Source organism: Rhinolophus sinicus, linkage group LG01 (genome assembly GCF_036562045.2).
Source record: "Rhinolophus sinicus isolate RSC01 linkage group LG01, ASM3656204v1, whole genome shotgun sequence".
NCBI lineage: Eukaryota > Metazoa > Chordata > Mammalia > Chiroptera > Rhinolophidae > Rhinolophus > Rhinolophus sinicus.
The window spans coordinates 44,726,718-44,739,278 of record NC_133751.1 but is presented as its reverse complement, the minus strand read 5'-3'; the positions used below and the strand labels follow the sequence as shown (position 1 = coordinate 44,739,278).

Here is a 12,561-nt window from a genome sequence, read left to right as displayed (position 1 = left end):
AATAGTAATACTTAAATTAGGATTACATTTTTTGGTTACATATTCCATCCAATCATCAAAGCCCTCTCAAAATATAAGTAAGAAATTTGGGATTTACCATAAGATCTCATGTATATTTACTTCTTCAATATCAAATATGTTAGTAACATCATCCTCAGCATAAGGCTAAACAAGTTCAAGGGAAACTCATTTTTTTAAGCCAAATCACCGTATAGCAAAAGTTGCTTGCAGGAGCATAATAGAGAAGCTCAATATTAAGATAAAATAGGTTCCAAGTAATTTAGAGCCACAGTAAGGAGAGTAATCCATAATAGTAAAACTTCACTAATTCCGAACTGGTAATAGATGAATGAGAACTGAATGATGCTACTTTGACCATTTGTCAAGAAAGGTTGCTAAGCAACCAGGGTAAATAAGCCTCAGGCAGTTGGTGAGAGTGAGGTGGAGAGGAGCGGTGTTTAACTTTCTCAAAAGAATAAACAATTGGTAAATTGTGAACAAATGGGTCCTGTTAATTAGAAAAAGCCTTATCTGTCTTTTAGAGCAAATTTTAAGCATCTTTACTTAGTAACACTTTATTAATTTTTTTCCCCTTCTTCTGCCTCCCCCCACCCCACTCTGGTTCAAGCCTTTGTTTCTAGGTCTGGTTGTATAGGACACAGCTCCCTGGGCCCTGCTGGTATAATGAGCCTTGCGCTCCTCCACCCACCCCCACCCCCCCACTGAGGCAGTCGGTCACCGGTTATCGGTGGGCGGCTCACAGCAGATTTTATTTTAATAAATTTTTATTTAGATGCTTGAAACTTTTATTTATTGAAAATCTAATTGTGACTTTTATCTAATTCAGAATAAGCTTCTGTGAAAGTTGGCCATATTATGTGATTTCAGTATCTTAAGTAATTTGGAAAAGCTATTCAATTCCTGTATTTATCGAGTAAACTGGAGTGTCTATTTTGTGCTTACAGAGAACTATACCAAATAATACAAAATGTCAAAGGAAATAAGCACAATCTTTGCTTGCACGAGGCAGTTTCATGGATGCGACATGAAAGAACATTTTACAAAAATAAAGAACTGTAACAGTCCAAGAGAGGAGCTTAATCTGCATGCACAACTCAGGAATTGTGGGCACTGGGCAGGTCTGTTCCTCAAATGACCCACTGTGTACTGGAAAAAATGGCGAGGAGTGCTTTAGAACCAATTGGTAACTCTGGTCATTGAGGGCCGGCTTTGAAAAATAAAAGTGGAGACACAGGTTGACTCACCTTCCTCAGAAGTGCTCCTGGATGGTCAGGAACACACCCTGAGGCAGGAGAGAGTGACGTACTCCGGCCTGTGGTCTGAGGGAGACATTACATTTTAAGAGTCGCATCAACTTTACACACCCATGTTTACTGACTCAGGCCTAAGTGTGCCAAGTTTTCTGAGCATGTCTAAAGAATACAAGATGAAAGCTACTAATTAGACACTCATTAAGATTTGTGAGTACAATAGTTCCCGCTGTTTTGCAAGGGATATATTCCAAGCTCCCCAGTGGATACCTGAAACCTCAGCTGGTACCAAACCTAAAATATACTATAATTTTCCCTCTACAAACATACCTTTTCACTTAAAGAAAGCACCTTCCAGCTTCTCTCTGGCATATCCGAATTGCCTGAATCACTACTTTTGAGCGCTGGGGCCATTATTAAGTAAAATAAGGGTGACATGGACACAAGCCCTGAGACACTGTGACAATCAGTCTGATACCTGAAACAGCTGAGGGACTGACGGGCAGGTAGCAGACACAGTGTGCATACGTTGGATGGAAGGATGAGTCACGTCCCAGGCAGGCAGGGGGATGAGGTTGGCGTGAGAGCTCATCACGCTACTCAGAACAGCGTGCAATTCAAAACTTATCAATTGTTTATTTCTGGAATTTTGCATTTAATATTTTCGAACTGCAGTTGACCACAAGTAACTGAAATCACTGAAAGCGAAACCATGGGTAGGGGAGGACTAGTGTTCTGTCAGAGGGTCCCTGGATCCTAGCAAAAGTACTAAGCAAGAGCAGCAGCAGCAGCGAAGGGGTCTGTTAGGACGAAGCAGCCACCATAGAAGTGGACAGGGAGGGGGTGGGGGATGTGAAAGCAGCTGCTGCCAAAATGAACCCCCGAGGGAGGTGACAGAGCGATGAGCTCCAGGGACAGCACAGCCACCTCAGGGTGGGGCGCGGCACTGCTGCTGAGAAGACACCCACCCAGAGTCTACTTATGCACCAGGCACAGTGGGCGCAGTTCATAGGGCCCAAGATACTGTTAAGGGCCCATAAAAACATTCTAATTTTAATCCCTCTTAAAATGAGAACCCCAAAAATAACTCTCATAATAATGAATGTGTAACAGTAAATCTGGTCTGGACCAACGCAGTCATCAAACACAAGTTTTAATATCTTTTCATGGAGGAAGGGGCCCATGAAGGCAAACGGGCCGTGAAAATCATCATGTCCCCCAGCACCCATCTTTCAGGTTAGGGAAAGCAAGCATCCTGTGATGGGCTTGGAATCCCAGCAACTCTCGTTGGGGACAGTTAAAGTTAAGACCATGGAGTGCGACCCATGACTTTCTCCCACTACATTCACAGTCGGGAAGGGTCTAACAAAACGTGCCCATTAGCACATAACACAAACTGAGGGTACAGGAGTTATTTAATAGAATGTAATTAGAGTCACTCGTCACTCATTTCACACAGCTTCCTAGAAAAGGAAGAGTGCACAGAAAAACAATACTGGTGTGGGGAAGAAAGATGGTGAGAAATATATGGAAGATCAGTTGGCAGTCCTCTGTTTAAATGCCCTGTGCCATTATTTTAAATAAAAAGGCACCAAAATGTCTTCACTGCAACATTACTACCCACACTAAGGAATCAGAAATCACATTATTTCCAGCTAAAAACAGATCACTGAACCCATGTGAATTTATTATGATTTGTGAATTCCACATCAGAATCTCTGGTTAAGAAAAGACAGAATTCTATTCATGCTTCCCAATTGTTTACATCTAGATCTGTGGTTCCTTTGGAATGTCTAGAAATAAGGATTGACCTGTATGCTCAGATTTAGTCCCATTTGTACCACTTTTTAAATTTACAAAACATTCTGTTGTGGGAAAATGAGTTAAAGACAAGGGTGCTGAAACCAGCATGGTCTGAACCCTCCTCTGTGTTGGAAGAAATCTACAGGAAACCAATGAGCTGGGAAAGAACACCATGTGGTAGTTGGGGATTGGCAGCGTTCAGAGGATACTGGGCAAATTGCTCTAACCTTTTCCCGTGTTGGAAGTTTGAAGAGAGCATGACACTTACTGTGATATTTACCATCCTGAGTAAGAGAAGCTTATCCTGGCTCTGCACATGACAGACAGAGAGAGATAAGCTATCAGAAATTAGCCTTTGGTGGCCAGTTTCCAGCAAGTGCGTTTAAGTTCAGGATCCAGAATTTATGGGATATATAATTTTTTTAGCATATGTGAAACTGAATACCATTTCATTTTGAACCAAGTTGCCAAAATGTTATAGATGGCAGACATTTATTTATATGAATGTATATGGGAAGAAATGTATTCAGTACATTCACACTTGTAAGCTTGATGGTAGTTTGTCCATCCTTAAAACATCCATCCTAAAAAAAAACTGTTTGATCTCCAATAATGTAAAGGTAAAATTTTGGGGAAAATGAATGAAAATGTCAGGCTTGTTATTTTTATTTTCTTATATATGTTTTTTTTTCTCAATTTTTGGCAATGGCATGTATTGATTTTTGTAATCAGAATAAAAGGAAGACTATTTTTTAATTCATACATAGATATTTTGGGGTTACCAGAGATGCCTACATTGTAGTCTTCTACTTTTCCCCTAATTTAAGATATCTCCCTCTCTTCTGTTTAATATCTCTGATAGAAATACCCTGGATTATTGTTGATAGATTAATAAAAATAATTTCTTTAAATTACTAAGCTTCATATAGCAGTAATAGAATCTGCAACTAGAAAATTGCTTATGAATGGACTATGTAACCATGGCATTACATACTTTAAGTACTCCATGTACCCAAAATAGTGTTCAGAAAAATCCTAGTAAAGATGGCATTTAATAGCATTGAGTTAGCATTTAATCTGAATTAGAGAGACGCTAAATCTTACAAACCTAATTAAGATCTGCAGAATAAAAAGAAATGTGATACATGAAATGCTTAGGTTAGTTTTCCACGAAGATAGAAGAAACAGAAACATTTTGGTAGAATTGTGCTGATGAGTGAAATTATGAGTGGCTGATTCTTATTAACCACTGCAAATTGAAGAAAATATTTCTCAAAAATGTTTGCTTGATCCAGACTCTGTCATTACACCAAGAAGAGGTTGCTGCCCAAAGCTTGAGTGATATCATAAAACAACCTGCATATGTGACAGTCAGTAAGGGCTGCTTGGAGAGCCCTCCAGCCCTCCAAGCCGGATGACGACGTAACAATGTAGTAGAGAAGAAAGCTGGGAGCTGGGTCTGGGTTCCCTATCCTGGCTCAGCCACATACTAGCTTTGAGGCCTTGACCAAATCAATCCATCTCAGAGCCTCAATATCCCGAACTACCTAGCAAAGATAATTGGAATCCCACAGAGCTCTCATGCAATCAAACAAATAAAAACACATAAAACACCTAACAGAGGAGGGCCCAGCACATAGCAGCTTCTCCAAATAATGTAGTTCCCTTCCTTGTGAGACAGGTCTGGGGCCAATACCTCCTCATCTGAAGATATCTGGTAGCTTCATAGCCTGGTATCCAGCCTGAGACGATCCTGTGACTTCCTATACTTTTTTTTACTCTGTTTCTTATATTCTATATTTTAAAAAACAGAAGGGAGCCAAAACTGGGTTTGCTTACTAATGCTAGTGTCACTTGCTATACGCACTGTGTTTCATTCATTTATGCCTGTCTTATAATAGAAGTTAATAAAAGATTATTCTCAAGAATTATTATTTGTTAGAAAAGCTATACTTTTATGTGTTTCATTGGTAAGGGAACAAAATGATAAAACAAACAAAGAGAAATATCAAAGAATTTTCTACAGCAAACCAAGAAAAATAGAAGTTACCCCTTATGTTAATATTGTTTTCCAAACAGTCAAAAATATCTTACGAAATTCAACAAGGTGGTGGGAAAAGGTGATTTTGAAATATTGTTTGAAAAGAAATAGGCTGAAATAATTGCTGGAGGGTGTCACGATGTGATAATCAGCTTATACAATCCCACTATTCTCTTCTGTCACTGCTAAGAATGACATAAAAGTATCCTGGCTTAATGTAATCTACATCCACTTACATGCCTGAGTGTATATTCAGTCAATTATTTTACTTTTACTGTCTTCATGTTACTTCAAATAATAGATTAATATTTTCCTTCGGTTTAGTTGTATTTAGAAACTGAGCTTGAAGTCTGGATAATTATACGCATAGAGTTCTTAACAATGTTTTAAGCCGCTGACTTCAAAAAAGGAAAAAACCTGCACAGTTGGATTACTGTCAGCCCTGTAGAGCTGCTGATAAGGAAAGTTGTGTTGTTTTATGAATTAACAAATCAATTATCAGCCGGTTCTGAATTTTAGAAATGTTATGCCACAAGGTAAATGGACAAGTCAGAAATAACCCAGCTTGATTTGAAGATACCAGGTAGAAGTGGCAGTATGATCTCGGGGACTCCTTGGTGTGATATTTGAGTGTATTCACTTGATTTGGCAGTGGTGTTAGACGCTCTTTGGAATCCTGGAGATGTCACTGTGCCAGACCTTCCTGTTCCGTTCTCGGACTGTACCACACTTGTGAAACAGTGAGGTTCGTGGGGTAATAACTCAAAAGCCAAAAGGCTATAATGAAAGACCTTTGTTAGCAGGCTCTAACCTGGGTGTCATGACTCTTTTCAGGTAGTAGGTGTAACCTTGAAGAAAAAGTGGCACTGTCTTCAAAAAAGTGACCTGACTCTGGCTTTGGTGGGTTTTTCTGCAAGAAATAAAAAGCACCGCATGTGTTAATTATATATCCTTTCTAGCTGACCACTGCTTTGTTCTAGAGTTCAGCATGAAAGGACTAATTTTTGTTTTGTTTTGTTTTTGTTTTAGTAAAATGGCATGTCCGTTGCTAATTTTAGCTATTATAGTTGCACATGTGAAAAATATCTATATGTAGTTTGTGGATTGGTAGCATTTCAAATAAATAGTATGTTGAAATATTGACCTAAAAATGTTTGAGATGCTTATCAGTTGACATTTTTTCCTTAGCTCAAGAAAAGAGTCTGAAATATTATTCTTAAAAAAAAAAAATTATACCTTGTAACATTAGATTTGTTATTTTAAGTATATTAGGAATTTAAATGTAAGCATGCCACTTTGTTATTGCTATACTATTAGAACTTCTTGGAGCATGGAAAGAATTCTTCACAAATGATTTTGCTCTTTTGAAAAAAATAAACTGCAAAAATATTTATTAAACTATATTTAGTCTGTAAATGAGTGTAGCTTATAAACGTATACTAAGCTTATAGTATATAATGTTCCATTTAAATAATTTTTGTTTTGAAAAAACATAAAATAGCTTCACAGTGCCACAGTAAATCTTTTCCCAGAATTCAGAATTGTATGTATGTCTATTTTAGGAAGTTCACATTGCATCACTAAAAAACCTGGGATGATTATGCATTCCAATTTTTTATGCAATAAATCATTTTCCCTTTATTCTTCCAGAAGTCAGTTATTCTAAGGATTGTGGCCATATAAACTTTTCACAACATATATGATAACTATAACTGTTATATCTGATGAATAAAATCTCTAGTAGTTGATATTCCATCATGGAAATAACACATTATCATTCAATAATGCTAGTTCTTAAGTCAAAACAAACCAAAGAAACTTTCAGCATTATAAAGAGATTCACACATTTTTAAAACTTAGTTACTATATAGACAGATTTTCTTTGCTTTCTTAAATAAAATTTACCCCATTGCACTTTAGAAAGGCAATGCCTGAGAAAATGGACAGTGTTTTACTTCCCAGAGTAAACCTACCTTCTAAATACTTAAAGCCCTGTGCAAGCCCATGATAATAATATAGTTCTATCCTTTTTAGTTGCATAGAAACTATCAAGATTCGTTAACCTTTGGAGTTAATATTCACCCTAGCTCTTAATTTCCTTTCAGACAACAGACCCCCATATGTCCATTTTAGTTTCTTTGCCTATGTTATTTCTGTATGCTACATTTGTATTTTAAGTAAATTTACAACACAGCACATTTCATATGTGCTCTTAGTATAAAATCATTTTCTCCAGGGAGGCTCTGCTCAGAGACCTAAGAAAATGGAAGGTTTTTTTTGTTTTTAAAGTGCTTAATTATTTAATTTTTACATAGTATGACATTTTTCTAATTGGGTTGGGAAGGTGATATTTTGTGTGCTTTTTTTACATTATGCCATGTTCACTCTCAAAATCTTTAAAACCTGTTCAACCAAAAATATAGAAACCAGTATACCCTTCATAGCCCACAATTCTGCTTATGAGACAAAAAATGTAGGGAGATATACATATCTACATCTATATTTATATCTATATCTATCAGTGCCTCAATTATTAATCATTCTTTATTTACATCTGGATTTATGGGATTTTCCAATTAAAAGACATTCTAAAATTGAAGTTCTTTGGTTTCAAAAACATTGAGAGTTACAGTTTTTTTTTCATACCATCTCCACAAAATAAATAAGTTGGGTGAATTCCTGTGATGTTAAGCCACTGAAAAATTTTTAGAGGTTTTATGGTACTTTTATTCTTTTTATGCCCAATCTCCTCAAAAATGACAGACCCAGAGACCACCCACCAAACCTTCTGTGGGAGTCAGACCCTGATCCTAATTCTTGTCCCAGACTCGTCACCCTCATTCAAAACTTTTAGGGATTATATAGGAATAATTTATAAATGAACATAACAGGCAATCCATGTTTTTAAATCGATACTACAAAAATTATGTTCATGTCATGTAAATTGCCTTAAAATATATTATACATATAAAATACTATGTTAAAATTAAATACAATATGTCAGCTGTAAAGGTGACAAAGTAGCTAACTAAAAGTTCACAAATAATCTTTTTTCAGATTTCGTGTGTTTTCTCCTCAGCCAAAAGCCTCAAGATTCACTTGCAGCAGCCTACCTCTTCATTTATGTTGGATTGCTCTTTAAACATTAGAATATCTTGTAATAAATCATAAGTTAAAGATTTCTCCTGATACAAGTCATTGTTGATTTCACTGTTATAGGGAAAAGGCTCTAGGGCGGCAGATAAGGCTGTTGCCATGGTGATGAAGGAGATACCGAGGGAGGAGTCTGCTGAAGAAAAGCCCCTCCTTACTATGACATCACAGGTGGGCAGACCCGTAGGGTTCCTGTAGGAAGCTGACATATGTTAATATATCAGACGTTGTGATTTATAACTAGAAAAAAAAACATGAACCAATTTCTTAAAATCCACAGTTTCAATGAAAAAATTATATAATATAAAATGAAAACCAAAATTGCTAAAAAAAAAAGGAAAATTCCATCATTTAGTTATTTATTTGTGAATATTAATTTTCATTACTTAACTTTAGTTTAAAAAAGAAAATGTACGTGCAAGTAAAACATGTTGCTTCTTTATAAAGGAGTCTTGTTAACAACTTTGAGAAAGAAATAATTAAGCTAAGAACAACAATTTGAAGAACAACAACCAAAAAAATCAAATTCCTATGAATAAATACAAATTATATTGTATACATATGTCAGTTTACCAGTAGGATATCTAAATTTTCTTAAATGTTAAATATATTTATGTTGTGACTATGCATACTACATATATGTCTACACATATTTATGTGGATAACTAGTTTACAGGAATGAGCCAGAAGTCCCTGAGTCCCCCTGCAGAAAATGGCATCTGTGACCCCTCTTATACTTGGTGACCTTGACAACAAAAATATCATCTCTATTATAAGCACATGAGGGCCATTTTCAGCATTTATTATAACAAGTATAGAAAAAAGTTTGCATTTATATGCAAAGACATGCTGAGACTATGAATCCTGTATGATCTCAGGGACTTTTGAAACACCCTGTAAAATCCACATAAATATGTATAATATATTCATCACCACTCTGTGGAACTATCAGTTTTAAATTCTTAAATGAAAAATATTTTTACTTTCATTTATCTTATGATTTAAATAGATTGTTATCGTAAACATTTCTTTTTTTCCATAACGCAATAGTAAGTGCAGTGATTCAGTTCCAATTATATGAAAATGTCTAGAATTAGAGAAATGTCCATTTATAGTCCTCATATCAAAAGCTAAATTATGGCAACTTATTTTTAGAGTATCATCAGATCACATCCCCAGCTGTTGCCAACATGTGTGGTTTTATTTTATTCTAATCACTATGTTGTAAGTAATGAAAATTATAACAACATATAACATCAAAATTGAATATTAGAAAAGTTACTAATGATTCCCAGGACTTTGGGATAAATTTCATGTCGCGAGTTTTTATCCGTAAAGAAGAGATGCTTCTTCCCAATGACACATAGCGGTAGTTGGAAAGAAATTTGCTTAAGATTTGCCAAGGTCTCCATTCTTTGCATAATTTACACAGTAAAACATACAATTTTACACTCATCTCTTGCCTTTGGTAGAATCCATGTCCAAATATTCAGTCCATAGTTTCTCAGGTGAATGCTAAAGGAAGTGAGAACTACTTAAAATTATTGGCTAAGGACAGAGCCATATATATCAGCAGATAATACCTATCAAGATTTGCAATTGACATAGTTGTGCTACAACATATCATTTCAGGGCATCACAATTTAGGGCAGACTCTAGTCTCCAAAATTCTTTTTCCCTAAAACTATGCCTTGCTATGTGCTTCCCAGTAATCCTTTTCAAATGTCCAAAGTTATCATGATCAGCTAAGCTTGAATTTAAAATTTAATGCAAAATAATATTTTTTGTTTTTTAATTTAGAAAACAAATTGTGATTATTACCATTTTCTCATATTCAGAACATTTGTGTGTACCAAGTTCCTTCTTTAATCCCTGTCAAATGTTGCATTAACTGTTTCTGAGGTATTAGTTACAATTTTCCTGCATGAAGATTATATAATGCTTTCTTTGATGCATCATATTCTTGTTGCATACTGGCTAGTTTATGAATCAGCAAACAGTTCTGATTCATAAAATGTAATGCACCTGTTGTGTTGTTAATTTTATGGAATTAATTCAGTGACAGCTGTGATACAATTATTTCTCAGTCAAATGCAGTTTTATTAGTTGATATACTTTTTCCACTATACACAAGTGGCTTCTTCCCTGCTATGCACCAGTGGCGTGCACAAGCCAAAAAGCAGCAGAATGATCTGAAAAAGTGAGTACTTCTCATGGCACCACAGCATCCAATCCGTGTACCATATACCACATTCTTACTCGTGATCCTGTGTGAATGTATTAGTGTCTTGAAACATGTTTGTCCCAGTGTCTCCTGCAAAGCCCCTAATTACATAATGCAACATACTGCCGAATACATCGACTCATCTTCATCACTGGTGTGTTGATGCCAGCTGCTCATTCATAGATCCAGATACATCTGAAGCTAATTGCTGCTATTTCGATAATGTCCTGTGATAGAATAAGTCCTCGAAACACAGTCCCTCACTTGTTTAGCAACTGCTCATTCAACAGATTATTATAAGCATAGTTTCCTTTGAAACATTTTTTTTTTGTATTATGTGATTATTACAATCACTTGTACAGGAATTTAGCCAAACATACTCCCGTGAAGTCATTTATAGTACATTGAACATATTGAACAAAACAGTAGAGTTGGCCTGGTAACGTGAACTTGGAGATTGCTGAACCCCTGAGAATTGCTCTTTTTGTTGAATTTAATTATTAATTCTGTATTAACAAACAATATGTCCAGCACTTTATAAAAGCTCAAGTTCATGCTGTCCTAGACTAACACTTTAAGTCAAACAGTATGTAAACAAGTGTGCATTGATGAAAGGATTGAAGGAAAGACAAAGATGTGAATTGTCAAGTCTTTGAGGAAAAGGTTTCTCTAGATCTGTGCTATTCAATCCAGTAGCCACTAGGCATGTGCTTATTGAGTACTTTGTCACTCCCCACAAACTCAGACGTGCTAGTAGAAAATATACACCAGATTCTGAAGAAAAGTCTAAAGAAAAGTAATGTAAATTAGCACATTAATAATTTTTATATTGATTACATGTTAAAAAAGATAATATTTGGGATATATTGGGCTAAATAAAATATATTGCTAAAATTATTTTCACCCATTTCTTTTCACTTTTTTTTAAATGGCTACTAGAAAATCTAAAATGACCAGGTTCTCATTATATGAGCAGCACTGCTCTAGACTGTAATAGTATAAATAAATCCAATTTGAGGATAGAAGAGAAAACTGTGTGCCAAAAATTGATTATATTATAGAAAAAAAATCTGTTCTTTATGAGAAGGAAATGACCTTAGTGAATATTTTTCTCTCATAAAGAACTTTCAGCAATTTTCATTTTAACCACTTCTCCTGGTATTTTTTTAGCAAGGTATAGCCCATTCATTTTTTTCCTGTAGAGCATGGTGCCTTAAAACAATGTATTCCAAACTTCTTCTTGTTAAGGGAGTTTTTGTTTGTTTGTTTTTGTTTTCGTTTTTTTTTTTTTTTTAAGCAAACTTGGCCTTTGTTTTTCTATCTGCCCCCACCATCTTATACCTCGATATTGATGTAATTTTATCTTTATTGTAATAAAGATAAAAAGAGTAATGTCCTTGATGGGTAAAAACATTCTCAAGGCTACTAAATATAGCCTTGTTTCGATTTCTGTTACTAACTTGAAACAATTGCTCTAATTATGTTCTCCTGCCTGCCCTAGTGTTACTGCTATTCAAGCTGTAAACAGTAATATCTGTTGATTTTCCCCATGAATAGATTCATATTTTATAAGTCTAACTATCCCGTCAGGAAAAAATTTGTAGTCAGTTGGTCGATATTTAGATCAAGTCAAAGAATTGAAAGTTGTCACATGGTATCCTTTATAAGAAGATCCACTGGGACTCCTATACTGTCTAGGAACTGGGGGTGAGGGGGCAGAGTGGGGGACAGAACTATTTCTCCTATTAATTCATAAAAGATTAATTCTGTCTGATGTTAGAGTTCCCATGGGAAAGCTCCCAAAGTCTGAATACTTAAGGGACTCATGGTATTGATTTAATTGTCTTCAATGAATTGAGTCAACTAACTTAGTTTTGGTATGGTCACTATTTTCATGGGTATTGCACGAATATCTAAACTCAGATAAGACTCATAAAGCCACGAACAAATAGCTCAGTTACAAAATTATGAACGAAACCTACTTAACAAATGACATGTGCTTTGAATCAACAGGGGGACAAATAATAAAGACATTTTCAAAATGCATAAAGATATACTTATTAAAAGCA

General features: G+C 35.5%; 1 protein-coding gene across 16 annotated transcripts in view; it reads left to right on the top strand.

Moving 5' to 3' along the window:
* Window positions 1-12,561, top strand: part of PEX5L (peroxisomal biogenesis factor 5 like) — a 203,830-nt gene that overhangs the window by 113,139 nt on the left and 78,130 nt on the right. For 6 of the 16 annotated variants that reach the window (XR_012494889.1, XR_012494899.1, XM_074328343.1 and 3 more), the window contains one exon: window positions 8,335-8,439. The exons of 3 other annotated variants lie outside the window; for them this stretch is intronic. Coding sequence is in view for 11 of the 13 variants with exons in the window: in XM_074328343.1 (XP_074184444.1) it covers window positions 8,335-8,439 (105 nt within the window). In the remaining 2 variants the exon portion in view is untranslated. Of the gene's footprint in view, window positions 1-5,949; window positions 6,016-8,334; window positions 8,440-12,561 lie in introns of all 16 variants that reach the window. 7 more of the 16 variants (XM_074328345.1, XM_074328330.1, XM_074328356.1 and 4 more) reach the window with 2 other exon arrangements.